Source organism: Hemiscyllium ocellatum, chromosome 1 (genome assembly GCF_020745735.1).
Source record: "Hemiscyllium ocellatum isolate sHemOce1 chromosome 1, sHemOce1.pat.X.cur, whole genome shotgun sequence".
Lineage (NCBI taxonomy): Eukaryota > Metazoa > Chordata > Chondrichthyes > Orectolobiformes > Hemiscylliidae > Hemiscyllium > Hemiscyllium ocellatum.
Window position 1 is genome coordinate 116,591,546 of NC_083401.1, and position 14,832 is coordinate 116,606,377.

The window sequence follows — 14,832 nt, forward strand, 5'->3', positions numbered from 1 at the left end:
CTATGTTACAGCCCACAAGGGAATAGACAATTCTGATTTTCTGATGTGTATTGAGGCAGACTTGATGAGGGAACGTAAGGAGGAGAACGTGAGGACTGCAGATACTGGAGATCAGAGTCAGAAAGTGGTGCTGGAAAAGCACAGCTGGTCAGACAGTATCTGAGGAGCAAGAGAATCAACGTTTTGGGCATAAGCTCTTCATCAGGAACTTAAGGTGAAGGAATGGCGAAGGGGCAGTGACCATAATATGATAGAATTCACCCTTCCATTTTGAGACAGAGAAGCTGGAATCAGGTATTACAATTGAATAAAGGTAACTACAAAGACATAAAGGGAGGAGCTAACCCAAGTTAATTGGAAGGGGAGCAGCAATTGCAGGAGTTTCTGGAGTAATTCGAGAGGCACAGAGAAATTCATCCCAAGGAAGAAGAAACAAAATAATTGGCAATCATGGCTGACAAGAGAAGTCAGAGATAGCATAAAAGCCGAAGAAGAAGCATAAAACGTGGTGAAAATTAGTGGGATCCTTTAAAAACCAGCTGAGGATAATTAAAAAGGCATTAAGTGGGGAAATGAAATATGAAGATAGCCTTCATGGTAGAAGACACAGATAGCATTTCAGAACTTCAAAGGAGTTTGGAGACAAAAGTGAGTGTAGTGGCCATCAGTAAGGACAAGGTACTGAGGAAACTGCAAGGTCTAAAAGTGGAGAAATCACCAGGACCAGATGGATTACATTCTAAAGTTCTGAAGGAGATTGTTGAAAAGATTATAGAGGCACTGGTGGGGATCTTTCAGGAATCACTGGAGTCATGTAAAGTCCCAAAGGACTGAAAAATGGCCGATGTAACAATGTTTAAGAAGGGAGGGAGGCAGAAGCCTTGAAATTATAGACCAGTTAGCCTGGCCTCGGTCATTAGTAAGATTTTAGAGTCCAATATTTAGAATGCGATTGCAGAGTTCTTGGAGGTGCACGGTTAAATTGGGCTAAGTCAGCACAGCTTCATCAAGCAGAGGTCATAACTGACAAAACAATTAGAATTCTTTAAGGATGTAGCGAGCAAGTTAGACAAAGGAGAACCAGTGGATGTAATTTATTTGGATTTCTAGAAAACCTTTGATACATGCTGCACAGGAAACTGAAATAACATTCGAGCCCATGGTGCTTACACGGCATGGATAGAGGATTGGCTGACTGGCAGAAGGCAGAGACTGAGGATAAAGAGCTCTTTTTCAGGATAGAAGATGGTATCTAGTGGTGTTTCACAGGATTTCAGTATTGGGACTATTTGGATCTGTCAAACTCATTGCTACAGAAGGATGTGGAGGCCAGGACACAGAGACAGATAGGTTATTGATTAGTAAGAGAATCAAGGGCTATGGGAGTAATGAGGTTGCACAGACACAACTGAATGGCACAACAGACACAATGGGCCAAATCACCTCATTCTGCTTCTATTTCTTATGCCGAATTCAAATGTGAAGTAATACATTTTGGTAGGTATAATGTTTTAACATAACATGAACCAAATGGTATAAATTTACCTGACAAAATGTCAATATATAATTGTATTAATATTTGCAATATACATTCCATGTCATATCATCAAAACACAGAATCATACAACATAGAAACAGGCCCTTTGGCCTACCGTATCTATAGTGTTTGTTGGTTGGCAAACTGTTCTAACCCCATTTATCTGCACTCGGACCATAGCCTACAGCAGCCTGGCATTTTTAATGCCCATCCAGATATCTCTGAAATGTTGTGAGAGAACCTGCCTTCAACACCATCTCTAGCAGTGCATTCCATATTTCTACCACTCTCTGGATGAAAATGTTTTTTCTCAGATCTCTTCTAAACTACATACCCCACTCCTTAAACTTGTATTCTCTGGTCTTAGAGATGTCTACAGTCCATGCCTCTAATATTTCTGTATACCTGGATCAGATTCCCCCTCCTCAGCTTCCTCTGCTTTAAGGAAAACAAACCTAGCCTATCCAGACTTTTCATCTGAGCAACATCCTGGTGAATCTGGTCTGCAACCTCTCAGTGCAATCACATCCTTCCGACAGTGTGGTGACCAGAACTGTACTTACTATTCAATCTGCAGCCTAACCAATCATTTTATAAAAGTTGTAACATGACTTCCTTGCTATTATATTCTAGCCCTGGCTAATGAAGGCAAGTACCCCATATGCCTTCTTCACCACTGTCTGCCTGTGCTGACACCTTCAGGGATCTGTGGACTTGTACACCATAGTCCCTATGATACTCAATGCTCTCTAGTGACCTACTATTCATTGTGTATATCCTTCCCAAAATAACCTTGCAATTATCAGGATTAAATTTAATCTGCCATTAGCTTGTCCAGTTTACCAGCTGATCAAAATCAGACCGTAGCCTGAGACCATCATTCTCATTATCAACAACAACTCCCATTTTCATATTATCTGCGATTTTACTAGTTATATCTTCTCCATTCACATTCAAGTTGTTATTGTACACAAAACACAGCAAAGATCCCAGGACAGAACCGTGCGGTACACTGCTAGTTCCAGGCTTCCAATTAAAAAAAAACAACCCTCCACTATCACCTTTTGCCTCCTATTTTAAGCCAATTTTGGATCCAGTTTGCCAACTTGTCTTGGATGCCATGGGTTCTTGACTTTTGGTCCAGCCTTCCCCATGGAACTTTGTCAAAGGTCTTACTGAAGTCCATGTAAGTTACATCAACTGCACTACCCTCAACAATATGTTTTGTCACCCTTTTAAAAAAATACAATCAAATTTAGTCAGACAGGATTTTCCTCTACCAATCCATGTTGACGAGCCTTAATCAATCCCTGCCTTTCCAAGTCTAATCCTGTCCCTCAGAAGTTTTTCCAATAATTTTCCTACCTCTGACATAATATAATCTGGTCTTAATTATATGGCCTATTTCTGCTTTTGTAGAAAGGAAGCATGCTAGCTATTTTCAAGACATCTAGCACTCCATCTGTAGCCAGCAAAGTATTAAATATCTCTGCCAGGGTCCCAGCAGTCTCTTTCCTTGTCTCCCATAGTAGCATGGGATACATCTCATCAGGCTCTGGGACTTTATGCACCTTTATGCCCGCTAAAACATCTAATACTCCTCCTTATTAATCTTAACATGTTCCCACCATCCCAGCTGAAATCCACATGCACATTGTCTTTCTCCTCTACCTCCAAGTCTCCAATAGGCCCCCACTCTTTCCCTGGTCATTTTCTTACTTTTAACATACTTAAAGTGCATTGGGATTTTCCTTAATCCTTAATGTATTTCATGGCCCCTCTTTGCCCTCCTATTTTTTTTAAGCAACTCCCTACACTTTTGAAGGGCTTCCCCTGTTTTTATTGCCTTGTTCGTGACATATGCTTCCTTTTTTGTTTTGTTTATCTGACTCTGAAAACCCTTTTTTTTAATTCATGGGACATGGGTGTCACTAGCTGGGCCGACATTTATTGTAAATCCTAATTGCTCAGAGGGCAGTTAAGTGTCAACCACATTGCTATGGATCTGGAGTCACAGGTAAGGATGGCAGTTTCCATCTCTAAAAGGACATTAGTGACCCAGATGGAATTTTCCTGACAATCAACTATGTATTCATGGTCATCATTAGATTCCCAATTCCAGATTTTTATTGAATTCAAATTCCAGTATCTGCCATGGTGGGATTTGAACTGGGTCTCTGGATTAGGAGTCTAGCGATAATACCATTAGGCCATTGCCATCCCACTGTCTTGGCATCCAGGATTCACTGAACATGCTGCCTGGTCGCCTTATTGTAGGAAAGATATGGAAGCTTTGGAGAGGGTGCAAAGAAGGTTTACCAGGATGCTGCCCAGACTGGAGGGCTTGTCTTATGAAGAGAGGTTGGGCTTTTCTCTCTGAAGAGAGGTTTAGATTAGATTACTTACAGTGTGGAAACAGGCCCTTTGGCTCAACAAGTCCACACCGACCCGCCGAAGCGCAACCCACCCATACCCCTACATTTACCCCTTTACCTCACACTACGGGCAATTTAGCATGGTCAATTCACGTGACCTGCACATCTTTGTGACTGTGGGAGGAAACCGGAGCACCCGGAGGAAACCCACGCAGACACAGGGAGAATGTGCAAACTTCACACAGTCGCCTGAGTCAGGAATTGAACCCAGGTCTCTGATGCTTGTGAGGCAGCAGTGCTAACCACTGTGCCACCGTGCTGCCCACTATGACCTAATTGAGGTATACAAGGTAATGAGACGCATGGATAGAGTCAATAGCCAGAGACTTTTCCCCAGGGCAGGATTGAATGTCACAAGGGGTCATAGTTTTAAAATATTAGGAGGAAGGTATAGAGGAGATGTCAATAAGTTCTTTATATAGAGTTGTGACTGCATGGAGTGTGTTGCCAACGGTGGTGGTGGAAACAGAGTCATTAGAGACATCTAAGCAACTGCTGAACATGCACATGGACAGCAGTGAATTGAGGGGTGCGTAGGTTAGGTTATTTTGTTTTACATTAGGAATAATCCTTGGCACAACATCGTGGGCTGAAGGCCTGTTCTGTGCTGTATTTTTCTCTGTTCTATGTACTGTTAATGCCTTTATTATCTCTCTAGCCATTGCTTTTAAATCCTTGATGTAGGCCATCAGCTCCTGGGTACTTGTTTGCCTTCAATCCCAATAGTTTGCTAAATAGCTTCTCCCTGATGATAGAGAGTAGTACAAGACCTTAACTCCTATTAACATCTTGCTTATCTGAATGTTTGGATAGATTCAGTGTCCTACCCTTACTCTATTTTCTCAGTTAAAAATCACACAACACCAGGTTATAGTCCTGCAGGTTTAGTTGGAAGCACACTAGTTTTTGGAGCGCTGCTCCTTCATCAGGTGGTTGTGGAGTACACAATTGTAAGACACAGAATTTATAGCAGAAGTTTACAGTGTGGTGGAACTGAAATTATGCATTGAAAAATACCTTGATTATTTAAGTTAGCAAAGTTGAAATTCCCTAGAACTATAACCCTGTTTTTCTCACACCTCTCTGACTTACCTACATACCTGGACTTTTATCGCCCTCTGACGGTTGGGTGGCCAGTAGGAGAATCCCAACGTTTCTAAGCTCTAACTTGATTGTCTCGCTTGAAGACCTTTCCATAGCATCTTCCCTCATTACTGCAGTGATAGTTTCCTTTAATGAAGCAAAGTCCCCACCTCTCTTGCAACTCTCACTATTGTACCTGGAATATTGAGTTGCCAGTCCACCCTTCCTTCGACTATGTCTCAGTAATTGCAACATTATCATTTTACCATGTGCCTATCAGTGCTCTAAGTTCATCCGCCTTACCAGTCAAAATCCTTGCTTTAAAATAGATACAATTTAGCTTTCTGGACCTTCCATATGCTTTATCATGCCCATGTCTTCTCTGCCTAATGAACTGTCCTAGCATTCATTCTATATCTGATTGGAACTTGCTTCCAATTTTACATCTACCCTGTGCTCCCCTACCAAATTAGTTTAAAACCCACCCAACAGCATAAGCAAATTTCCCATTCCAGTTCAGATGCAACATGTCCAGCTTGTACAGGTCCCACTTATCCCAGAAGCTGTCCCAATGATCCAAAATCTAAAGCTGTCCTTCCTACACCATCCCTTTAGTGACGCATTCATCTGACATATCTTTCTATTCCTATACTCAGTAGCACTTGAAGTAATCCAGAGATTATAATCTTCATCTTCTTTTCTAAGCTTCTACCCAACTCTCTAAATTCATGTTCCAGAACTCATTTCTTTTTTTTACCTAAGTCGTTGGTACAGACATGTTGTATGACTGTTGGCTATTCATCCTCCTCCTTCAGAGGCTACTCTGAGATTCCCTGATCATGGAGACAACCTCGGATTCTGCCTGACCTGCTGTGCTTTTTCAGCACCACACTCTCGACTCTAATCTTCGGCATCTGCAGTCCTCACTTTCACCATGGAGACAACATACCATTCAAGAGTCTCTGTTCCCACAGAATCACAATTCAATTCCCCAATAATGGATGTGATAGTAATGTCATTGGATTTTGTAACCTAGAAGATCACTATTCTAGGGATATAGATTCAAAACACAGTAAAGCAGCTGGTGGAATTTAAAATTCAAATTAATAAAATGTGAAATTGAAAACTGGTGTCGCTGGTGGTGACACTGAATCTATCATAGATTGTAAAACTCATCCGACTCATTAATATCCTTTTGGTGAAGTAAATTTGCCATTGTTGCTTGGTCTAACCTTTTTGGGGCTCTGGATCCATTACAATATGATTGATAGTTAACTGCCACCTGAAATGGCCAAGCAAATCAATACATCCAAGTGCATTTATATGCATAACAAACCTTGCTAGCCTGCATCCCACAAAAATAATGAACTAGTGTATCATGAGGGGCCATAATTTTAAGGTAATTTGAAGAAGGTTTAGGGGAGATGTCAGAAATAGGTTTTTTACTCAGAGTGGTGGGTGCATGGAATGATATTAGAGTCAGATACAGTAGGGACATTTAAACGATTCTTGGATAGGCACATGAAATTAGTACAATGCAGCGTATGTAGGTTAGTCTGCTCTTGAAGTAGGATAGAAGACCAGCACAATATCGAGGGCCGAAGGGCCTGTAGTTTTCTGTATTCTTTATTCTATATACATGATCGAATGTCATTTGACTTTGAGTTGAACTTGAAGTAGGTAAACTGCAAGTGTCCAAGTGAATTTTGAAAATGATTTTAAAACGTTTTTGAAAGTTTTCTGGTATGTAGTTGCTCACAAGTATTGAATAAAGATGACCCGCAGTTCAGTTTAAAATTGTGACTATCATTTTTGCATTATTCCATCTGTATCGGGTGAAGAATATTAGCCCGATTTCAAAAACTTACAAAGGCCATCATGTAACTGGTTCAAAAACAGGTCCATCAAACGTTGAAACAACTGGGAAGTAACCCATGTTTCTGTTGAGGGCAGGAAATGAGGTAGATTTGAAATCTTACTCCCAGAAACTGTACATTTCGTTTTAACTTAATATAACTCAGGGCAGTATATAACATCTGACAGCAGGGATACGAAACTAAAACCACAAGGGTCATTCAATAATAAAATGTTGAAACATCTTGCTGCGGTTCCGCGGCGTGACCGTGCCAGAACGAGGTACGTCTTGGTCTGCGAGCCGCCATCTTGTGGAAGTGCTGGGAAGAAGCCGGGCATTGCGCCGGGCCTGTTGCTGGAGGCTGCTCATTTTAGCCAGCAAACAGTCGACGGTGGTGGGGAGGGGGAAGAAAATAGTTAGGGGTGTCGGGAGAGGCGCAGGAGACAGGTGCAAGGTAGTCAGAGGAGCCGCTGTCTGCGCACGAGCTTCTGCAACAATCGGGACAGAACCCGGAACAGAAGAGGATCGAACGGAGAGACAGAATCAGAACGCGCCCGGACCGCTCTAGAACGCGGAGACATGTCAAAGCGGCATCGCGTCGACTTGGGGGACGATTACTCGTCCAGTAAGAAGCGCGCCACCTCGGACGGGTAAGTTAATCCGCAGAGTAGGACGCTGGCGGGAGGCTGGCTGTGTCTGTGTAGCGGCTCTGAGCGCTCGGGCCTCGGTCTTGTCGGTGGAGTCAAGCGGCGCTGCCTCAGCGTTCCGCCCGGCTTGAGCCGAGCGGAAGAAGAGGCGGCTGCGGCTCGCCGCGGTTCCGCTCTGCCTCTTGCGGAGAAAGCGCGTTAGTTACCGAGGGCCTGACGATTTGTCTGCTCCCTCCCGCCACCTCCCCGACTTGGTGCCGCCGGCCTGCAGCATTCCTGCTCATGTCCCGTTTCAGGTAATTGTGTGTGTGTGTGTGTGTGTTTTTGTCCGCCGCCGCGGTGATCTTGCAGGGATTCTGGCCGTTCTTTGGCAGCACAGCGCCTTCTGATCGATTCTCTTAATATATGGAAAGCCTCAGGAAGACATTGGCGCTGCCCTCCGCCTGTTTCTGCACATGGCTGGGCCACGTTTCCGAGGCCGCACCCGGGTTTTGGGGATTTATATCGAATACCTCGGGGGTAGAGGGGAGGAAATGCATCGTTGATGTTTTTCTCCGTCGTTTTCTCATGTCCAGTGCCATGGCGGGAATACTTTTCTGCACATTTACTAACGGTGTCTTTTCGAAGTTATTTTTTTTCTTGTGTAGGTTCGTCCTGAACGTCTCTAGAAGAGGCGCAGAAAGAATGTCAGTCTTCCTCTCTTTTCAGAGATTAAGGTTTGGGAGTTGTGGGGAGATAAAATGATGAGGGAGATACGGACTTATTGGTACCTTGTAAAATGTCTTTTATCACCGAAAATGTGCAACCCCCCCACCCCCTCGGGAGGTAGGGGGAACACTGGGCTTGCTACTAGGCCTTTCTTGACAGTCTAACCACTACTAAAACACACATCAACGTCTCTTGAACGTGTGGACTATTTTTTAAAAAACGTATAATTTCCTTCTCGTTTTCTTTACCTCCTTTTCTCGAAGGTAGAAACATTCTAGCTCCATTGTTTAAAAAGACGTCTTACCCAATGTTGTTTATTTATTGCCCCTGACTACCCCCTGGTGATTTGTAGGCTAAACTATGGTTTAACCATCAACACAGGAGGCCACTCTAGCTGGGAACAACTCGCCTTCAAAAGCCAGTGTCTCCAGATGAACCTTTTGGACTATGACCTGGTGGTGTGATTTTTTTAAAACTTTGTCCTCCCCAGCCCAACACCGGCACCTCCAAATCACTTTGTCCTGTTTTCCCTCTAGACCTGCAAATCTTTTCTCTTGGTGTAATTATCTATTTGAATGTGAGGATTTGTAATCTGGCTTCTGGATCCAAAGCCAAGCTCCACCACATTTGCATCCACTGCATTTCTTGGTGGATGAACAGTTTCTGTTCCTGCACTTGTCCTTTTATTGATCCCTTTCAATGCTCCGGGTGTCTTCTGACTTTGACCTCTCTAACAATGAAAATCAATGAGATGGAGGTGCCAGTGTTGGACTGGTTCAACAAAGTCAGAAATCTCACAACACCAAGTTGTAGTCCAACAGGTTTATTTGAAATCACAAGCTTTTGGATTATAGCCTTTTCATCAGGTGAAGTTAGAGGGAAGTACACAGACACAGAATTTATGGGCAGAGAGATCTTAAGGTCATACAAATGGTGAGTGGAGTGTCGAATAATAAGTCTTTGCAGGTGACCAAGAATGTTAGACGACGCGGGTAAAGTGTCAGTAGCTGAATAATGACAGAAGGGATGACCTATAATCCGATGAAATGAAGCAAACAGATAATTACAAGAAATTTTCAAATAAAGTGGTGCTGGAGGCAAACCAAATGACTGGAATAACGTGGAACAAAAACAGAAGCTGCTGGAAAAGCGCCGAGGGTCCGGCAGCATCTGTGAAGAAAAACCAGAGGACAGGTCACTGGACCTGAATCTGATTTTCTTCACAGGTACTGCCAGACCTGCTGAGCAACCCCCGCAATTCCTGTCCTTGCTCGTGGTTTGCAACATGCACAGTTCTTTCGGTTTTTATTTGACTGCAATAGCGTGATCGGTATAAAAGTCACAAGCTGAGGGTCTAACCAAAGTAATAATCCAAAACTGTACAGATTAATTAAAGTAGAGAGCTCATAACAATTTATCAAGGTGATGATGTCAAAACAAGAGTGTAAGGAAGATTTTACAGATACTCAACTCGTTGATTGCCAGTTCTGATATGCCACAGTGAAAAACCGCAATGACCTGCTCAGAAGACAGACACAAGATACAACCGCTAGAGTTCCCTTTGTTGTCCAGTACTTCCTTTGAGTGCAGAGACTACGCCATGTTCTTTGCAGCCTTCAACATGTCATTGATGACAACTAGCATCTCTCGAAGATCATCCTTATGCCTTCTCTCCTTCAAGTAACTGCCAAACCTTAAGCAGACTGCCGTTTGGAGCAAACTATCCAGCCTTCAGGCCAACATCGAGCACAACACCATACAGCCTTGCCATGGCAACCTCTGCAAGACACATGGATACTACCACGCGTGGGAACACCACCTACCATGTATACAACAGATACTTGTGACTCGGCCAGTGTTGTCTATCTGATACGCTGCAGGCAAGGATGCCCTGAGGCATGGTATATTAGTGAGACCATGCAGACGCTACAACAATGGATGAATGGACACTGTGCAACAATTGTCAGGCAGGGATGTTCCCTTCCAGTCAGGGAACACTTCAGTGTTCAAGGACATTCAGCTTCCCATCTTTGGGTAAGCATCCTCCAAGGCAACCTTTGAGATAAGCGCAGCAGGTCAGGCAGCATCAAAGGAACAGGAGCATATGCCCGAAACGTTGATTCTCCTGTTCCTTTGATGCTGCCTGACTTGCTGTGCTTTTCCAGCAACACATTTTTAAGCTCTGATCTCCAGCATCTGCAGTCCTCACTTTCTCCTAGCCTTTGAGATACACAACATTGCAGAATCACTGAGCAGAAACCAAATTCCATACCCATGAACACTGCCTCAACCATGATCTTGGATTCATGTCACGCTACATGTGACACTACCACACTTTTATATCTGTAAAATCTTCCTTACTGTCCTGCTTTGACACCATTACCTTGATAAATTGTGAGCTCTGTGCCTTAGTTTGTACAGTTTTGTATTATGCATTACTTTAATTCAACCCTCAGCAAGCAACTTTTAAAACCTATCATGTTATCCAGTCAAATAAAAAGCGAAGGAACTGTGGATGCTGTCAATCACGAGCAGGGGCAGGGGTTGTTGGAGGGGCGTAGTGGGTTTGGCAGCGTCTGTGAAGAAAATTCCGAGTTAATGTTTCTGGTCTGGTGCTGCTGCCTCTGTTATTTTTTCACGGATGCTGCCGGACCTCTGGGCTTTTCCAGCGGCTTCTGGTTTTGTTCCATGTTATTCCACTAATTTGGTTTTCTCTCGCACCACCTTATTTTTAACTTTTTTATAATTATCTGTCTGCCTCGTTTAATTGGATTATAGGTTATTCCTTTGGTCGTTACTCAGCTATTGACACTTCATTCACGTCGTCTAACACTCTTGGTCACCTGCAGAGACTTATTATTCAACAGTCCACTCACACCATTTGTATGATCTTAAGATCTCTCTGCCCATGGATTCTTTCTGAGTGCTTCCCTCTCACTTCACCTGATGAAGGTGCTACGATCCGAGAGCTTGTGATTTCAAATAAATCTACTGGACAATAACTTAGTGTTGTGTTTCCATGTGACAATGGAAATAAAAATCATCCCTGTTTACTCTCTGCAGGTTTATCATGATTTTGATCACCTTATGTTCTTAGGGAACAGCGCATTTCTCCAGTTTATCCACTTGATCCTTTACCCTGGAGTTGTTCTCTGCCTTTTTCTATATCTTCTCGAATACCTTCGCGTTTTTCATCAAGTGTGGGCCAGAATTGGACACTGTACTCGGTTGAGGTTGAATCAGTATTTTAAAAAGCCCAGTGCTGATTTTTATATTTTATGCCTCTTTCTTTGTACAGCCCAGGATCTCAAGTGCCTTGGTAACAGTGCGCTCAACATGCCTAAACACCTTCAATAATTTGTGCACATATATTTCCAGGAGTCCTAGAGATGTACAGCATGGAAACAAACTCTTCAGTCCAACATATCCATGCTGACCAGATATCCTAAATTAATCTATTAATCTAGTCCCATTTCCTATTACTTGGCCCATACCCCTCTAAAAGCTTCCTATTCTCGTACTCATTTAGATGCCTTATCAGGGTTGTAATTGTACCACTCTCCACAACCTTCTCTGGCAGCTCATTCCAACTCCCTTACAATTGTATTATATTTTACAGTGGTTTTCCTTATTCTTCCTATCAAAATATACCTCTTCAGACATCTATGTAGTAAATTTGTTGAAGTCTAGCACCCTATCTCTGTTCATTCCTGATAAAGGGCTTTTGCCCGAAACATTGATTTTCTTGCTCCTCGGATGCTGCCTGACCTGCTGTGTTTTTCCAGCATCACTCTAATCTTGACTCTGATCTCCAGCATCTGCAATACGCCCTTTCACCCTGTGTTCTTTACATCCTCCTCATAATTCACAATGCTTCATACTTTTCTTCATCTGCAAATTTTGCAATAATGCCTCAAACATTAAAGTTTAGGTCATTAATATGGATTTAAAAAGCGGTCACCCTCATACTAGCCCCTTGGGATCTCCATTATATATGTTTCTTTAGTTCTTTGCTGGTCTGATTCCATTCACTCCACTAACTTTATAATTGTGGCCACTGTCTCTTTTATGCCATTTGCTGACAAGCCTATAGTACTTTATCAAACACCCTTTGGGAGTTCATGTTCACTACTTCATTATCCTCATCAGCTTTATTATACTGTCTCCCGTCAGGAAGTACAAAAGTTTGTAAACACGCACCGACAGATTTAATTTCTTTCCCACTGTTACCATATTTATGAATGGACCTGTCATGTAGAGTCAAACAGCACAGAAACAGACCCTTGGTCCTACCAGTCCATGCCAACCATAGCCTCAAACTAAATTAACCCCACCTGCCTATGCTTGGCCCATTTCCCTCCAAATCTTTTTCATTCATGTATTTAAACAAATGTTGTAACTACTTGCATCCATCACATTCTTTGGAAGTTCATTCCACACACGAACAACTGTGTAAAAAAACAAAGTTGCCCCTCATGTCGTCCTCAAATCTTTTTGTCACCTTAAAAGTACGCACATTAGACTTGTAATCCCCCGCCATAGAGAAGCAACACCTCCCATACCCATCATGATTTTAAAGACTCACTCCTCAACCTAAGACCATAAGACTTAGGAGTGGAAGTAAGGCCATTCGGCCCATCAAGTCCACTCCATCATTCAATCATGATTGATGGGCATTTCGACTCCACTTACCCGCATTCTCCCTGTAGCCCTTAATTCCTTGTGACATCAAGAATTTATCAATCTCTGCTTTGACATTTAGCGTCCCGGCCTCCACTGCACTCTGCGGCAATGAATTCCATAGGCCCACCACTCTGGCTGAAGAAATGCCTCCACATTTCTGTTCTGAATTGACCCCCTCTAATTCTAAGGCTGTGTCCACGGGTCCTAGTCTCCTCGCCTAACGGAAACAATTTCCTAGCGTTCACCCTTTCCAAGCCATGTATTATCTTGTAAGTTTCTGTTAGATCTCCCCTTAATCTTCTAAACTCCAATGAATACAATCCCAGGATCCTCAGCCGTTCCTCGTATGTTAGACCTACCATTCCAGGGATCATCCGTGTGAATCTCTGCAAGACACGCTCCAGTGTCAGTATGTCCTTCCTGAGGTGTGGGGACCAAAACTGGACACAATACACCAAATGGGGCCTAACCAGAGCTTTATAAAGGCTCAGGAACACATTGCTGCTTTTATATTCCAACCCTCTTGAGATAAATGACTCAACCTGCATGTTTAGGTTAGATTAGATTACTTACATTGTGGAAACTGGCCCTTCGGCCCAAGAAGTCCACACTGACCCGCCGAAGCACAGCCCACCCATACCCCTACATTTACCCCTTACCTAACACTACGGGCAATTTAGCATGGCCAATTCACCTGACCCGCAAATCTTTGGACTGTGGGAGGAAACCGGAGTACCCGGAGGAAACCCACGCAGACACGGGGAGAATGTGCAAACTCCACACACACAGTCGCCTGAGGCAGGAATTGAACCCGGGTCTCTGGCGCTGTGAGGCAGCAGTGCTAACCACTGTGCCACCGTGCCGCCCAAAGAATCTTCAGAGAATCTTTACCTTCAGGGAATCCTCGACTAGCACTCCCAGATCCCTTTGTACTTTGGCTTTATGAATTTTCTCACCGTTTAGAAAGTAGTCCATGCTTGTATTCTTTTTTCCAAAGTGCAAGACCTCGCATTTGCTCACATTGAATTCCATCAGCCATTTCCTGGACCACTCTCCCAAACTGCCTAGATCCTTCTGCAGCCTCCCCACTTCCTCAGTACTACCTGCCTGTCCACCTAACTTCGTATCATAACTTCACACGCATCAGTGAACAAGTCCCAGCCTATCTAGCCTTTTCTTATAACTCAAGCCTTCCATTACTGGCAACATCCTGGTAAATAATTCTGAACTCTCTCCAGCTGAGAGTTGATCTTTTCTCTGCACCTTCTCTAGCTGTAACACTATATTCTGCATTCTGTTCTATTAGCCTGCTGTACTTGCCTAAAGTATGATTTCTTTAGCTAGCAAACAAAACAATATTTTTCACCATCTTGGTATATGTGACAATGAATCAAATCAAATCAGGTTAGTTTAAAAATTGATTTTTTTACCTCAACTGATTAGTTGTTCCTTCTCTAATTTATATTTGTCCAATTGATTTACGTCTTTTTGTCCTGGGTTATTGTAATCTCACCAAGGTTAAACTGGCTGTGGTTATTGAACTTGCATCTTCTTTTGAACAAGAATATGAATTTGAAATTCCCCAGTCCTCTGAAATCATCCTTGTACCATTGGAAATTTACTGTCAGAGCTTCTATACCTTCCAACAATATCCTAACTGTTCTTGCATTCGAGGTAGTCTAACTTCTATATTGGTCAAATTTGCACATCACCAGTTCTGTATTATAATGAAAGGTTGGGTCCAAGAAAGGAGAAAGAATGAATGACTGACTGTATTTCAACAAATAATGAACAACAAAAAGTTAGGAATAGTTTGCAAATGGAAGAATTCTCAGAGATAAACATTCAATATCTGCAAAATTGTACATGTTTTGAATGAAAAAA

At 42.8% G+C, this 14,832-nt stretch overlaps 1 protein-coding gene across 2 annotated transcripts in view; it reads left to right on the top strand.

Annotated features, from left to right (window-relative positions):
- The first annotated feature begins 7,205 nt into the window (after positions 1 to 7,205).
- The window catches only part of dhx15 (DEAH (Asp-Glu-Ala-His) box helicase 15), a 105,042-nt gene continuing 97,415 nt past the window's right edge, over positions 7,206 to 14,832 (top strand). The window contains exon 1 of one of the 2 annotated variants that reach the window (XM_060825212.1): positions 7,206 to 7,560. In XM_060825212.1, the coding sequence (XP_060681195.1) occupies positions 7,490 to 7,560 (71 nt within the window). In that variant the 5' untranslated portion in view covers positions 7,206 to 7,489. Of the gene's footprint in view, positions 7,561 to 7,608; positions 7,854 to 14,832 lie in introns of those variants that run through there. The other variant, XM_060825220.1, reaches the window with a different exon arrangement.